Source organism: Thalia democratica, chromosome 2 (genome assembly GCF_965202585.1).
Source record: "Thalia democratica chromosome 2, ktThaDemo2.hap1.1, whole genome shotgun sequence".
In the NCBI taxonomy this organism is placed as follows: Eukaryota; Metazoa; Chordata; class Thaliacea; order Salpida; family Salpidae; genus Thalia; species Thalia democratica.
This window is the reverse complement of record NC_139166.1, coordinates 49486173-49503131: the sequence shown is the minus strand read 5'-3', so window position 1 is coordinate 49503131 and position 16959 is coordinate 49486173. Positions and strand designations below refer to the sequence as shown.

The following is a 16959-nucleotide window of genomic DNA, read 5'->3' as shown; positions in this document are numbered from 1 at the left end:
AAAACATGTTTTCAAATAATGTTGATATTAAATTTATATTGAAGCTTCTATAACTTAGCCATGAAGTTAGATTAAAAAAATTCATAACTTTGTTTTCAAAAGCCTAGCATGTAATGCCCAAATTTAATATCTACATTAAAATAAATATCAAATTTAAAAATTTCAGATGAACGACAAACAGTATGCTTGGTTCGAAGGTAAATTGAGAAGCTTCGGTAGTTACAAGTGCAAAGGTTGCAATAGAAGCTGGTGCAGTGCCAACAGTTGGGTTGACAAATGGCAGGAGTGTCATTCATGCTACAAAAAAACTTACCCACATATCTTGGTTTGTTTTAAAGTTTTGTTTTTACTTTTTTCAATACCATTAAATAAAGTACTATATTAAGTGGAACTATAAAATGAAATATATTTGTAAAATAAACACTCTGATATCTAATACTAACATACATAAATTTTGATATTTAAAGCTTTTTATTTTTTTTTACTTTTATATGGAAAGTAATTATGTATAGTTGTTTTAAATATTTAAACTTTTTTTTAATTAAATATTACTATTAAGTGTAACAAAATGTTTAGTTAAAGCAATTTGAATTTTTTGTTTACTATTTATATTTTCTTCTGAAAAATTAAATTTATCCTCAAACTTTTAACAATTGCTAAAAATTGTTAAATTAGTTAGCTTTTTTGCAACATTTACTTAATACTTTTTTTTTTACTTTTAACCAATAAAGTAAACTTTGCTTACTAGTATTAGGCTATCCTTAAACAGGAAAATACTTTAAGCTTGTTTTTTTTTTAATTTCACTTTTCAACCACCAAAAAACTTTTTTTATCTGTTTTTTCTCTTCTAAATGCTTGAAAAATTTTTTTACTAGTTGGGTGGTAAATATACTATTTCTTACAACTACTAAGTTGGTTTTATATTTTTTCTAAACATAAATCTTCTCAAAAAATCTGCTTTTAGTTTCTTACTTAGCTTTAATTTTTATACAGATACCATTAGGCAGACCAAAATATGGAAAGTCAAAAGCTAATAAGAAGCATGAAAGATCATCATGTGAAAAATGCACAACTATCAAGGACTTGTGCCAAAAATTAGAATCATTTAGCATGTCAGACTCTACAAAAGTAAAGAGTAAACGAAAAAATAAATAAGAAAAACTATGTGCAATGACAAAAGAGCACTATGTTATTTTAATTTGTAACAATATTTGTATTACATATATAACAAATGTGAGTTTAAAAGTTAAAGATTGAAAATTTTAAATTTAAACAATAGTTTTTAGTTTTATCTCTTTTACGAGTATATTAAGTTGATCAAGTTATGATTATTGAAAGCTAAATATTAATATTTGTATGAATATTTAAGTTCATTAATCGAAATTACTTTTTTGTAGAAAAACGCATGACCTACAATTGTGTTATAGTTAAACAAACAAATTTTCTAATTAATTATTTTTGATAAGTTTTAAAGTTATAGAAGGTATTTATGTACAAATATTTTTTGTTCTTAGAAATTGCGTTTAACCGAACCTCTTGACTCTTGAGCAGACATGTTAAAAAGCTCTGCTTTGTTTACTCGAGCGTGAAATTACTAACTTAAAACAAACCAAAGTTTATACGCTTCATTGCTGAATTACCATAGTAACTATTAGCATTTTACCAACTCTGCTCTTGAGTATCATTTAAAATGTTAAGTCTCTGAACCTAAATGTTATGCTGTCTTGTTATTTTATTAATAACAAAATGTTTGAACTTTGGCATCATTTAGTTGCTACGTATTTTTACTGTTACTTCTATTTTTTTTACTAAGAAGATTATTACTTATTCTTTGATTCGTAAAACTACAACTATCAATAAACTTTGTGTAACGTCTGTCTTTTTTATCATTAAGCTAGCAATTATATAAAGATAGTAAACTCAACAGCTACATTTTACTACTAGCATAGATTATTTCATTATCAAAATCAATTATTTCATTGAAATAATTACAAAATGAGTCAAATAAAGAAAATATGTTTAAGAAAAAAATAAACTAGATATTACCACAGATGTTCTTGTGCTAAAACTTTATTTCAACTAACGGCGTTTCACTGCTCTCAAATAAATTTAAGAACAGATCTACGGAGTCTCAAAAAGCTCTAAGAATTTGAGACTCCGTAGATCTGTTCTTAAATTTATTTGAGAGCAGTGAAACGCCGTTAGTTGAAATAAATTTTAGCACAAGAATATCTGTGGTATATATTCTGATAAGCTTAGCTTATCAGGATCTCCAGGATTTAACGCCTTTTAACGTTACATCTTATAAACTAAATATTATATAGTTAATTTATACATACATAAACAGTAGAAACAAGATGCATATAATATGTATTGAAACTAGACAAAAAAGTTATTAAAAAACAAAAAAATAATAAAAATAAAGTGGTTTAAAAATTGTCTCCAGCACAACAAACGTTTATTAAAATAAATTTATTTTTTAATTTTTAAGTTTACAAAATGTTTTAGTTTTTAAATTGTGTCAAAATCGTGGTATTTTAACGCAAAAATAATGCGCGAGATCTTTTAAAATTGGAATGTTTCCACAACTAACCCACTCATTTTTGTCAACATCATATTCAAGTATATTAGGACATAAACTTTTAAAAACCACAATTTTGTTTCCCACCGCTATGGCTTGATCAAACGAATCAAGATGATCAAAATGCTTGATCTTCAGAGCAACAAAATTCCAGCAAGTTTTGTCGAACACTTTGGTATTCGAGGTACCAAAAGCGAACAGTTTGTTTTTTACAACAAGCATGTTATTTATCCATGAAGTTTCTTTTGTGTCAAAAAATGTCTTCCAAGTGTCTGCAGCAGCATTGTATGAATCTATCGTTAAATAATTTTTGCAAAACGTACCAGTGGTCAGGATTTTTTCTTCAAACACAACAGAAGCTGTATTACACTTAGCTACTTTCATTTGACTCATTTCTTTCAATTGGTAATCTTTTGTATTAAACTTAAAGCATGAGTTGGAGAAGCCATTATTTCCTCCGATGATGTATATGCTATCCATAAATGCACAAGTGCTGTAGTTTTTATGATCATCACGCATACTAGCCACTGTGCTCCAAGTCTTAGTAACAGATGAATACTTTTCCACGGACTTTATCATGTTTAAGAGTATGTTGTTTACAAAACAAGTGTACTTATGATAACCACCAAAAACAAAAATTTCGCCTTTCACAAAAATAGCTTGGGAAAAAAATCGACCTTTGTTCATCCGAGAAACATTTTTGTAAAACTGAGAATTGCTCGGGTCAAATAGACCTACGTTTCTGTTGACTTTAATGGAATTTCTTACAAGACCCCCACTGACTAGTATACCAAAAGAATCCTGGCTGCAACATCTGTGATGAACGCTTGAACTATTTTTAAATTTTTTCCTTTCTAACATTCCTTTCAATACTTCAACGCATCTACCAATTTTAGAGAATTCCGAAGGTTTGTCTAAGAGAAGTTTTAAAACTTCTTTTGAAAGTAAAGAGAGACGAACGGTCGATAACAGCTGCCTCGCATACTTTTTACGACTTTCTACGTCGCAACCCAGCCACGCGTCAGCTGCGTCGTGCACTTCACGCTCTGACGTAACAAGCAAACCGGAACTTTTTAAAATTTTCACCAAACAAATAAAATCCAACTGTAAGAAATTTTTGGTTGCACTGAGCGTTGTAAAGTTACGCTCTACACAGGAAAACGCTGTTTGAACTTGTAAATTGAAAATTTCAATAAAGCTGTGACAGCAAAGTGCGTTTTCCAAATTCACTTTAGTTGCTAATAGTTCTAGTAAATACTTGTCTTCTTCTAAGTAAAATAGGAAAAGCTTACTGAGAGTGACATTTAAGCTTAGTTCGTTGCAATTTATTTTCCTTTCACCTAAAAATTTGATTAAGAATGTATCAATTTCAGAGTTATTAATTAACAATGCTTAAAAACTAAACTAATTTAGTAGTAGTACTCATTTTTTAATGTTTTTAGTTAAAACGATAATTGTGTTTTGTTAGATTTAACTAGTTGCATTAACTGTGTCAAAACTAAAATTATTTAAAAAGTAAGAAAAATTCTCTTATGTGCATTTATTTGGTACGCAAAACGTGGTTTTAAAATCTTTAGTAATTTTAAGCACAAAATATACTACACAATGAGTTTTTAAGCGTATATTCTACTTTCCGTGGCTTGATAGACAAATTAATTGTTATTTATAGTTGAGTAGAACTGGATTTATCTATTTCATTTTTTTAGTCGTTTTTTAAATGCTAGGTAAGTTAAAGTAAGGCCAAAATTTGCTTTTTTATATAAAAGTTATTAAATATTTTTCAAAAAATTTTACTGAAACATTTTATCTGAATAAACGGCACAAAGTTACCTAAAGTGCATACATACCAATTTAACCTTGCTTAAACAATTCTTCATGGTAAAGAGTTCCTAAATGATAATTTGTTTGAAAAATCAATTTTTTTGTAATACTTTTTTTTCAATTTAGTGTTTTCTGCTTCTATTTTTAATTGGTGCTTTTATGACAGTAAATAAGTATTTCGAAAGTCGAATAAATCATAAAAAACCTATTTTATTTCCCTAATCCTAAACTTACCTAATAACTAAATCTAAGGGAACCGCTCATTTCCGACCTGCAATCATTTCCCAACCGCGCACAATTCCCACTCAATCAAGTCCGAGAACCGCTTACCGACAAAGGGTTAGAGGTAACAGTGATAGTAAAAATTAGTAATAAATAACAAAAAGATTTAAAAGCAAAAATGAATAAAGAAAAAAAAAAGTGGGAGTCGTAAGTATACCTTGAGTACATGTAAAAGGTATCTAAAATTTGAAAGCAATATTTAAAAGCGTTTTTCTTATTTAAAAATAAAATCAACATTAACAAAAGGGTTATAATACTTCGATTCGTAAACAATTCATTTTATTTTTGGCTTCACACTATACAACATTTTACAAAAATTGGCTAAAAGAAGAGTTCTAGGTAACAATCTTTTATTGTTTTGGTTAGCCTTTTCAAAAACAAATATAAATTCAATTATTTTTTAAAGAAAAAGAGCTACAATTGGTTTCATTCAAACATCAAAGCTATTGAAATACTTTTAACTTAAAAGATAAGGCCCTAAGACTATCAAATGGATTTATTGTATTATTATACTGTACTGTGGGCTGAAAAGTAAACAGAAACTGGTATTTTGGTGATTCGAAAATAAAACTAAGTCTTGTATATGATTGTATGAAATTGAGCTTTAATTTTTGCAAAATTGTTTTGAATTATTTTTTCTCTAAGCTAGTTTAAGAAAAGTAGAAAAACTGCAATTATTTATAAATGAAACTTGAGACAATTTTTCTTTAATATTTTCAAAAACTTATAATAATATAAATTTTGAAACAAAACTACCAAAAAACACTTACTTATACTAGAAAACCCATTAAAGGCTTGCAAATTCCTAATGGCATTAGGTATGCACGATTTCAGAAACAAGTTTTTTTCAATAACATTAATGCTGAGATTCAGACTGGTTCTTTTCAACTTTTTTTCCTGAGTAGTTACCGCTAGCAGTTCTTTATGAACTGTTGATAAATTTCTTTTTGTCATATTTACATTTTCTGTGTATAAATTTATTTATTATTGAAAGCTTATTATTTTTAAAAACTTTTATACAGTTGATTAATAACTTCTTTTTTGTTGCTCAAAATAACACTTAGTTAGTTTGTGTTTAACTTGACATGGTTTTATAAACAGAATTTTTTCTCGCTGTTTTGTAAAGGCTATGTTTATAGTTATTTAATTTATAAAACTGAACTAAATATTAACACTTATATCAGGATTTCCCAAACTTTTTTCAAATAGTCCCTATCGAAGAAGTTAAAAAAAGCTATGGCCCCCTTCAACAATATTACTCAAACTACCATTAAAAAAACCTAAGACCTTTTTTTGGTCTTCATTATCAACTCCAGAATATATAGTGTAAGTTTGAAAACTACCAATATTACACTTTTTTTTTGCTCTTCATAATAAACTCCAGAATATCTCTGTAAGTTTCAAACTATGGCCTCATGACTCCCCTGTTGCTCCTTTACTGCTCCACCTGAACATCTGTCATGGCCGCCAAGGGAAACCCTGACTTAGATTGATTTTCTCGAAATGAATACAGAACTTTACAGGTTTGAAGGAAATTTAGTCAAGTTGAAGATAATAGTTCATACTAGTTTTAAGAAACACTCGAATTTTAACTGGTTTGACCTAGTTCCGTCGTAGACTAATGTTATTAAATGAAAAAAATATGTGAAAATCTTAAACACATAATATTTTTAGTGTACTCAATTTTTTACTTAAGGTATAATAAACTTAGTCGAGAAAAAAAATTGTGATAAGTGTTAAATACATGATAGTTTAATTTACCCAATTTTTTTACTTAATCTAAAATAAACTACATAAATTATTAATTAAATTTTCTAACACAAGAATTAAACCTAACAGAAATATATTTTAAGAATGTTAATTAAATTCAGATTTAATTACTTTGAATTCAAATCAATAACTCGTATAAGCAATAAACATTATTTGAAAAAAACTTTACAATAAACAACATAATAACAACTAAAATTTGTTCTGGAACTACATCTGGAAGGTCTTGACTAGAATCTACACACTTGTTTTATATATAGCTATATCATAGAAATGAAAACTTGCATAAGATCAACTTGCTTTCTTGTTGAACGATTTTATATTATTAAGTGGTTTATTGAACAAACGAAAAATTGCTTTTTTTTTTGGTTCTAGGACCTGGATACACAAAAAGAGTCATTGAGTTGCATACCCAACTTTAATCAAAAATATTTAAAATTTAAACTTGAAAACTATATGAAAAATAAGACTTTTAAACTTTACAACATTAAATATTTTTCCAATAAAATTCTTTAAAAAAATAAAAACAATTTTTATATGATTTATTATTTTTATATCTAACATTATACACACATAGAACATATATTGAACTTCACGTTAATAGGTAAAGTTTGAGTCTAAAATATTTATCAATAATTTTAATAAATAATTTAACCTTTTATATGAGTTCTTTTTAGGAAAAAAAGTTAAATTAATAAACAAAATTGAAGTTTTAAAAAAGTATGCTTAAGAATTTAAATTCTACAATCAACTTATTTTAACTTATTGATTAAAAAAGTAATAATAAAGTAAATCTACAACATTAAAATAAAATAATAATAATAAATATATAAAATAAAGCTGCAATATTCAAATAAAAATAGTAAAATAAAGCTGTATCCAATAAAAACAAAAGAAAAAAAAAGCTTAAACTAAAAGAAAGTATAAAACTAATACATCATTTTAATTAAAACTATCAGTTTTTACAAACTAGAATAAATGTCTAAATGTAGAAGTTTAACTAAACTAAAAGAATAATGTAAACAACCACAAAAAAAAATCTTTGAATAGAAAATAAGTTTTTTTTTGAAAAAACATAAAAATAGATAAATAAAAAACAATAATAATCATAAAATAAGTCAACTTATTACTAGTTTCAAGTTTAATTAGTAATTTCAGCTCATGATTTAAATATTAAACTTTCTTTTTTTACTTACAAAGATGTATTTAGAGATTAATAATTTTATTTACACAGATAAAATGTAGACTATTAAACGAAATTGTTTACTAATACACTAACAAACTATAAACAGAAAAAAAAACATGTTACATTTTTCTACAAACTAGACTCGACCAATGCTATTGAAACCCAATCAATATAGTCAAAAAATATAAACACCTACTCAGATGAAAAATTATTACTAATCTACTGTTTATATATAAATAAAAAAAAAAGTTCCTGTTCATCTTAGGTAAACTCTATTGAATTAGTTGATAATTAAATAAATTATCCTTTAGTTCAACCTGGAACCTTCCAAGATGGCTTTGGTCTTTTAACTCAATAGGTAGATCTGTCCAAAGCTTACTACCTTGATAAGCTAGTAATATATGACCATTACTTCCTAAAAATATTGGTAAGAAAAAAATTGTTTTTGAGGACCTTGTTGAATGGCTATGTATTTTAGTTATACTTTTAAAGTAACACTTTAAATTTACTGGTAAAACATTATCTACAAACTTTAACATAAAAACTTCCAACTCATATTTGAATAAATTTTCAACATTTAATATTTTTTTGTTATTTTAAAATTTCTTACACTCTCGTTGTTTTTTTTTTATAGTTAATGCACCTGAGTGCTTTATTTAAGGTTACATTGATTTCATTAATTTTTCTTTTGTTAGTTCTGCCCCAGCATAACAGACCAAGCCTTATATGGCTTATAAAAAGTGAACTAGAAATTTAGTATAAAGATATTTCATTAAAAAATTACCTTGTTCTATAAAGAACACCAACTGCCTTTAATAATTTACTTTTTACCGTTTCAATATGTTCCGCCCAACTTAAATTATCATCCATTATTACTCCTCCTAAGTACTTGTAATTTTTTACCATTTTTACTACTTTTTTACCTATATTGACTTCAAATTTTAAACCTTTCCAAAAAATTGTTGTAACTAGACGAAATAAAATACTTCTAGTTTTATTTAATTTAAGTCTATTTTCTTGAAGCCAATTTGAGACTTTTTGTCAGAATTGTCAGAATTATCTCAAGTGAAACACGTATTCTATTACAGTCTTTTTTCATATGGTTAGGAAATTAGTCTGAAGTGATAGTGATTAAACTCTATATAACACTTTAGACTTCCAATGAAATACACACAGGATAAATCATTATTCTGTGTTGAAAGCCGATTACGATTGAAAAAAAAAATGCTACTTAGAATGCAAATGCAATACATAAATAAAACTCGGCTAAACATTTTATTACAAATTTAGAGATTTTTTAAGGTATTTAAACAAATATATGTTTATATTAAACCTCATGACTTAATAAAAGTACTGGTTGTTCACTCAACTATTTTTTTTTTAATCACTATTTTGAAATTATTTTCTATTTAAAAAAACAAATTTTAAATGAAAATAAGAACAGTTCAGAGCAGAGAATTGAATCACTTTTAAAGAATAATTGAAAAATTTATTACTTCAAAGGTTTAGTTCAGACCAAATAAATTAAAGCCATTTTAGGTTTGTTAATCTGTGATCAGGTACGGATCTATGCATTTGTTTAAGCTGGCTCAAACAATAATTATTGATAAAATGTTGCTAAAGTAAAATATGAAACATTTTATAAGACTAATTTTATTAACATTTAGTATTTAAAGTTTATTAATTAGTATATACACTATATAATCGCTAAAGTAATTCAAGTTGTTAAAAAAAAATTATAGCTATTTTATACATAAAACATAATTAAGTAGTTTCAATACTTCACACAAAATAACAATTATTGAGATGTCTCTTTATAATGTAATAACAAATCTGTAACATTTGAGAGCCTGTTTGTAAAAGAGACTTTTAATCAATTCATTTCAAAATGTTGTATATGTAAATAGTAACTAAATTACTTAATACACAATTTTTGAAAAGTTTAACTTCAAAATCATTGTTGATATAATTGAGCTACACTTTTTTACTTTTAAATTTTTGTAAAGCAAACTTATATTTACTTGAAATATATGGCAATTGAAAGGGGGAAAATACTGTGCAAATATCGGAAGTACGTTGCACAGCACACAAACAAATGGGAACGGGTCTAAATTGAACAAAGACAAAATTGCACGAAGTTACTAAATTGCACCAGGGGACTAAATTGCACGAGAACAAAATTGCACGAGGGAACAATATTGAACGAAGAAGATTTTGCACCAAAGGTCAATTTTGCACAAGAGTAAAAATATACAGAAAAAAAAAGTTATAAATAAATAGAAAAACAAACTTAAAAATAATTTCATAAAAAAAAAACTGACCGAGGGTAAGTGTTAAGGGTAAAAGTGATAGTAAAAAAAATAAGTAGTAAAAATTATAACAAAAAAAATAGAAGAAAAATAAAATTAATCAAAAAAAAAACTACCTATCGAGGGTAAGGGTTAAGGGTAACTAGGATAGTAAAAAAAAATAAGTAGTAAAAGTTATAACAAAAAAAAAAGAGAAAAATAAAATTAATCAAAAAAAAAAAAGCTACCTATCGAGGGTAAGGGTTAGGGGTAATTAGGATAGTAAAAAAAAATAGATAAAAGAAATAAAATTAAACAAAAAATATTAAAAAAAATTAAACTTAAAAAAAAAATAATAATAATTAATAATCCAATTAAAAAATAGAAAAGAACAAAATAAAAAATTTAACCCGTGCAAAAATTTTCCGTACAAAATTGTCTGCTCGTGCAAAAGTATCTTCGTGCAAAAGTATATTCGTGCAATTTTGTTCGCACGTGCAATTTTGTCCCCTCGTGAAATTTTGTACGCTCGTGCAAATTTGACAGCAAATTTGACATTGAAAGTTAGGTCAGATTGAAAAAGATATCAGCATGTCTTTTAGCATAAAAGTTTAAATTCCAATTTTTCAAGTTTATATTTTTACAGTTTACAAAAACTGAACATGTCATAAAGCTACTCGACCACGACATCGATATAATGACATTTCAACATTTTCTTCAAATGACTGCTTACGAAAATGTTTTATGAATTTTATCATTTAAAGATATTTTGATAAGTTTTAATCATAAGTCATTTTGTATTAGCCTATAGTAAAGTTTTTTAGTTCTCTTTTTGTTTAAAACTTTATAATCTACAGTTAATATTTAATAAAATTTTAACAAATGTTAGTTATTCAGTATTTAAATTTTTTAATTCTTATTTCTAACTTATAATTATTTTATTACAAAGTTTAAAATAAAAATTTATACATACTGACAATATCTGTAAATTTGACAAATTTTGATCAAACTTCATTAGTACTTTCTTTAAACGAATAGTTTGTCATGACAGTTTAAATTATTTAGAAAAATTTTTAACAGGCTATATCTCAAAAAGTAATAAATATATCAAAAAGCTGTTCTAGATCTAATTTTAAAAATTAAAAAAGTAAACTGAAAATTGAAAAAAAAAGTTTGTTAAAAAATAACTAATTATTTTTTTAATATTTTAAACTCTATCTAGCCAAATCTCAAAAAATATTAAAGTTTTGAAAAAAAAATCAAAAAGCGTTTGCAGGTATTTAATAACAGTACAAATTTGTTTTTTTTTTTAATTATATTATCTTTTAGACATTTAACTGTCAAATTTTAATAATTTGAACTGTCGGAATTTAAATTGTCCGAAACTAAATAGTCGTGCACCCAATTTGTAACCAATAGTCAATTACTACTTATACTATCTCTTGAATTTTATGACTTAAATTTTGGTTTTTAATTTTTCAATATTAATTACTTGATTAAGAGGGACACTGTTTGTGAAACAATTTTTTGAGAAAATATATATTTACAGAAATGACTAAAAAAATATTACTAACGATTTAGATTTATTTTTTTGAATACTTACTAGCATTGTAATAGAAAATGTTTTAACATTTGACTAAGACTTGCACCAGTTTGTAAAGTACTTTGCTAATAGGTAGTACAGAAAACTAAATAGTAAACAAAATTATCTGTTGTTTGAAAAAAAAAAGTGTTACCCCGCTTAAAAAATCCTAAATACACCCCTGTTATGTAATATAAAAAGTACTGAGTTTGTATACAAATACCATATTTGAATAACAATGTTTTCGACAGGCTTTGCTTTTATGGATGTTTAAGATTTAGTGTTTTATTACTTTAGCTTCGATATATTAAACAATATAGAACAAAATCATACAATATATTTGGGTAGGCAAGGTTCGGGGCGGATCTAACTCACCAAGCAGAAAAGTCCAGCTCGCGGCGTACCTTTCAGCTTGTAAACAACTTGTGCAAGAAAATAAAACTGAAGTCTCTTACAGCATTTTTATTTCTAATGTGCATTTTGTTTGAGTTTCACCACACAACTATTATCATTACATTTTGTTTATTAAGTAACGTTTTAATTACAACTTTATTTTAAAGAGTTTCTTTTTAAATCTTATAGTGCAGCTATTTAAAACTACGCGACCCGCTATCTCTCGAGCCGAGTAAGAAAGTTACCTTTACCAATGAAGTTATTTTTATCATCAACATACAAGTGCATACTGTTATAAAGTAAAACTTTATACTGATCTGTCAATAAATATAACAAAATGTAATAACTTTGTCTTACAAAAAAATTGTGATAGTGTTCATCATTTTTACAGACAGATTAGAATTGTAAAGTATTTGTATGGGACACGTTCAAAATCCCCCCGCGATCTAAAACCACCCGCATTCAAAATCCACCCCATCAAAATCAACCCAGTCAAACTCGAGAAAACCGCTTACCGATCGAGGGTAAGGTTTAGAGGTAACAGTGATAATGAAAAATAAATAAATAGAAAACTAAAAAAAAAAAAATATCATATGAAATAAGTTAACAAAAAAAAAAGAGCGATTTTGAACGCGGGTGGATTTTGAATGCGGGTGGTTTTTGATAGTATACCATTTATATATGAAAATTACAAGTTTTAAGCAATTTTAGAGAATTTTGAAAATTTTACTATATAGATTCACTTTTGTAGGTAAATGAGTTTATCTTGTTTGTAGCCTACATCATAAATTAACTCTTATTTTATTGTCAAAAATCTGACAAAGTCTTTTATATTGATTAACACAACTTTTTTAAGTTCAGACTTATTTGTTTATAGTTCCTATAAAAAGTTAAAATAAAGTTAAAAGAACTGACTTCTTTTAAAAAGCTATATAAAATGTCCAGTGTTTTAAATGAAAATATTAAAGTCATACTTATGTATGATAACCTTATCTAAGCATAAATATAAATCTAAAAAATATTGCAACAGTTATTTTCAATAGTTTATAACTTTTTTATCAATAAATCTTACAAAAATGCATAGTAAAACATTTTAATAAATAACACAGCACTTGATTTTTTAATAACAGTTAATTTCTATTTAATTATTCACAGTGTAGTTTTAACTGCTCTGCCATTGGTAAAACATTAAAGATCTACTGTAAAAAAAAAGTGTTTTTAGGCTTTTAATCACAAATTTTATACTTTTTAAGTTATATAAATCTCTTAAAAATAAATCCAGTTAAACAAAAACGAATAAATTAATAACACTGATTTATAAAATTCTAACATACAAGAAACTTAAAAGCGTCTAAGTTTTCTTATTTTTATTCAAGTATTGAATAATATCTTCGTGATTAAATGAAACCGCATAATCCATTGCATTCCTGTTTTTTATTAAACCATTGGAATCTTTAACACTATTTATAAACTTTGAAATATATATAAGTTGCAATAAACTAAACCTAAACAAAAATGTTAAATAAATCTAAGAAACTTTATGAAAACTTCTAGAATATATTTTTACTTCAAACAACTTAAAAACTTAAAAAGTATTTAACTTCATGCTTATCTTAGTTAGTTTATGTCAATGAAAGCTTTTAACCGAAATTAGACAAACTGTTGTTCAAATGATACATAAATGCTTTATAATACTCCAATCAACACACGCAAGTTACCTGTATCTAGAATCACACAAGTCTGGGTCAGCTCCGTGTTTTAAAAGAACAACAACAGAAACGAAGTGACCTCGTCTGCAAGCCAAATGAAGCGGCGTCTGCAAATCCTTGTTCGTGCAATTCACAGAAGAGCCATTTTCAAGGAGTGTCTGAGTTCAGTGTTTGTAAAAACTAGGTTTTATACGAGTTTTCATGTTTTCAGTTTGATTAATAATATAATTATGATTAAAAGTCTATAGTAGAGTGAAACATTGTTTGTTAAGGGATTTTTTTAACGGAAATAAAAATTTGGAACATAAAGTCTATTTAATGTTTCGTTTTTATTAGTTCTGATTACTAAAACTTCCTTAGATGCATGATTTTATTCTGTAGTTTCAATTAATAAATTTGAAAGATTTTTTTACCAGATACATATTTAAAAATTAATAAAATATTTGTAAATAAAAGTTTTTTAAAAAAATTCTCATATACTTCTAAAGTTTTGTGATGATTGTAAGAGGCAGCCATGTGAAGGGATGAAAAACCTCGGGCTGTTCTTGCACTTAAATCGGCGCCAGAACTTATAAGAACCTGTGTTTTGATATTTTAAATTCCGTTATTTAAATTCATAATGGTTTCAACATTATCATTTGATTAAAAAAACAATTTTTTCTGTTTAAAAAAGTTTTGTTAACTAAGAAAAAACAGTTTATAAATGTATAAACTATAAAGATTTTAAATATCGAAAAAGTTTTTTAAATTTATAAAACAATTTAATTTTACAAAGTTATTAAAGTAGCTGCAAGAACTAACATTTATGATTTTTTGATTACCAAGACAAGTCGCTACTTGCAAAGGGGTCATCCCTTGTGCATTCAAGCTTCTGTTTTTATAAGTAATAGTGTAAAATATAACGAAATAAAATTCTAAAACAGATTAAACAGATATAAAACTTTTAAACTAAAGTTTTATTTAAAAAAAAAGATTATACAGATATAAAACTTTTAAACTAAAGTTTCTTGTTAATAAAATGTAGTTTTTAAAGATTTTTATTTAAGACTATGTATATACAATAGTTAACTTTCAATACAAACTATCTAAAATATATAAAACTCTCTTACTTAATTGCTTCTGGGTTTAAACTAAGATGCAGTTTAAGTTTTTCTGAGTTCGAACTATTGATAAGCTCGTATATATCTTCGGAGTTTTCAAAAACTGTACTTTTTGAAACCTCACTTTTTTCTAACAGCTCAATAGTTTTACCTACTTTACTTTCTTGTTTTATTTGTTTTGATTCAACAGAATTTTGCATTGAAACAGAGTCATTTCTTGTTAGTTCCTATAAATTATTTAAAAGTTCAGAACTATAAGCAATTAAACATGTATGCTTATTTCAGAAAACAAAACAGTAGTAGCAAAACTGTTTAAACCGACTATTTTTGTTAGATTTTTTCAAGTTAAATTATACAACACAAAGCATTGATGATACTTGATAACTTTTTATAATTAAGAGGTATAAATTTCTAAACTCAAAAATTTTTACAAGTACTTTCAAAATTTATCAAAAACAAAAAAACAGTTTTACTTTTTTTTTTGATGAAAATAATGTGGTATTTAACATACTTTTAAGATTTTCTTTAATTACCTTTAAAAAACTATAAAATCAATTTAAAAGTAGTAAATTAAAAAAAAATATTATACTTTTGATTGAATGTTATCATTTATTGAGGTTTTTGATTTTTGCTGAATTTCAGATGGTACATTCAGTTCAGCTGAGCTCAGACGATTTGTCAGTTCGTTTAGCATTTTTTGGCGTTCCAATCTGATCTTTTTTTTATTAATATAAGTTTAGTCGATCCCAGTATTTAGATTTTTGTATACCAAATAAAGTTAAAAAATAAGCTGCAATACTAAAAAAGTTTTTTATGTTAATAACTTATAGTTAGCACTACTAAAAAAATTGCTACTAATATGATATCAATACTGACTTCTTTTCTTCTTTCATCTGCTTCTTTAGCTGAAGGATTATTTTGGTAAAAAAGTTTCCCTTTTAAACTCTTTTCTATTGCTTCTTTTTGATTTTCTGACATCTATTTCAAACTAAGGTTTATTAGTAAAAAAGGGTTTTTCTTTTGCTTTAAGTACAAATAGAATAGTAAAATTTTAGATATTTAATAAGTAGTTTATTAAAGCTATTATCTCTTAGTCTAAAAAAAAAATTGTACTATTTTTAATTGTGACAATAAAAGTTTAAAATTAAGATTTCAACGGATGTATAGTAAGCACTTATTTTAGTTATAGAAAAGCTTACATGATTCCAAAATGAAGAAACTTTGTTATGAGTAACCTTGTTTTTACCATCATTTGTACCATATGTATCTGCTTTTTTAGGTTCTTCTGTCAAAAAAAACTTTTCATTAATACTTTAAGCACTACATATATATTGTTACTATTTTGATTTTTTTTTAATGTGTTGACTAATTTTAGATAAGATATTAAATTAGATTAATAATTAAAAAATAAAAAATAAAAAAGTAGAGAATAATCTAGGTTCAGATTGTCTTCATATTTTCATAATTAAAGTTTATTGCTATTAACTAAGTTAAGACTATACTGCTGATAAATAAGCATTTAGGTAACTAAATAAAAACTCAAATTGCACTTGTTTAATTAAGTTATAAACTTTTATCTTGTACTTTTTAAATTAACTAAACATATAAACACAAAACATTTCTTACTTATGTTTGAGTTTTCTACTGTAGAAACTCTAGTCAAAGATGAACTCAAGCTTTCACCGTTTGACGATGTAAAACTTTCCTTAGAGTTTATAATTGAATCAACCAAGGATTTTGCAAACTTTTGTATTTCTGAATCTTTTTTGCTGCTCTCTTCTTTGCTAGTATTTTCAAGTTCTTTTGAATTTTCTGTTTTTTTATTATATTTGTCAGCAATTTTCGGTTCAGTTTCTGATTTCTTTGGCTCATGAGCAGTTATATCCGTTCTGTTGCTTTTGAGTGAGCTATCAGTTGTTGTCGAAATACTTGACGTATAACTAGTTGACTGAGTTGAACTTTCATCCGATGACGCAATAGACACTGCCTTTGTTTTCTTCTGCTTAACAACGTCATCATTCTCATTAGTTTCTTTTACTAGGTCATTTATAATTTCTTCTCCATTTGTCTTAACTTCATTATCACTTTCTGCTTTTATTTTGTTTACTGTTTCGCTATTTGTAACATTTTCCTCTTCGAAAGTTTGTGGGTTGTTATTTGTAGGAACAGAGTTTTGTTTATGGCTTGTATGTGGTTCAGTCGAATTATTTACATTTTGTTTTTGACTAGGCTCGTCGATGCTTGCTGTAT

At 25.9% G+C, this 16959-nt stretch overlaps 1 protein-coding gene across 1 annotated transcript in view; it reads right to left on the bottom strand.

Moving 5' to 3' along the window:
• The window catches only part of LOC145828647 (uncharacterized), a 31722-nt gene that overhangs the window by 3279 nt on the left and 11484 nt on the right, over positions 1 to 16959 (bottom strand). The window contains exons 17-25 of the mRNA XM_082936402.1: positions 16336 to 16953; positions 15909 to 15994; positions 15586 to 15687; positions 15299 to 15424; positions 14719 to 14936; positions 14411 to 14480; positions 14090 to 14188; positions 13619 to 13767; positions 2594 to 3650 (exon numbers count right to left, since the gene is read on the bottom strand). Of these exons, the coding sequence (XP_082792528.1) occupies positions 2594 to 3650; positions 13619 to 13767; positions 14090 to 14188; positions 14411 to 14480; positions 14719 to 14936; positions 15299 to 15424; positions 15586 to 15687; positions 15909 to 15994; positions 16336 to 16953 (2525 nt within the window). The remainder of the gene's footprint in view (positions 1 to 2593; positions 3651 to 13618; positions 13768 to 14089; positions 14189 to 14410; positions 14481 to 14718; positions 14937 to 15298; positions 15425 to 15585; positions 15688 to 15908; positions 15995 to 16335; positions 16954 to 16959) is intronic.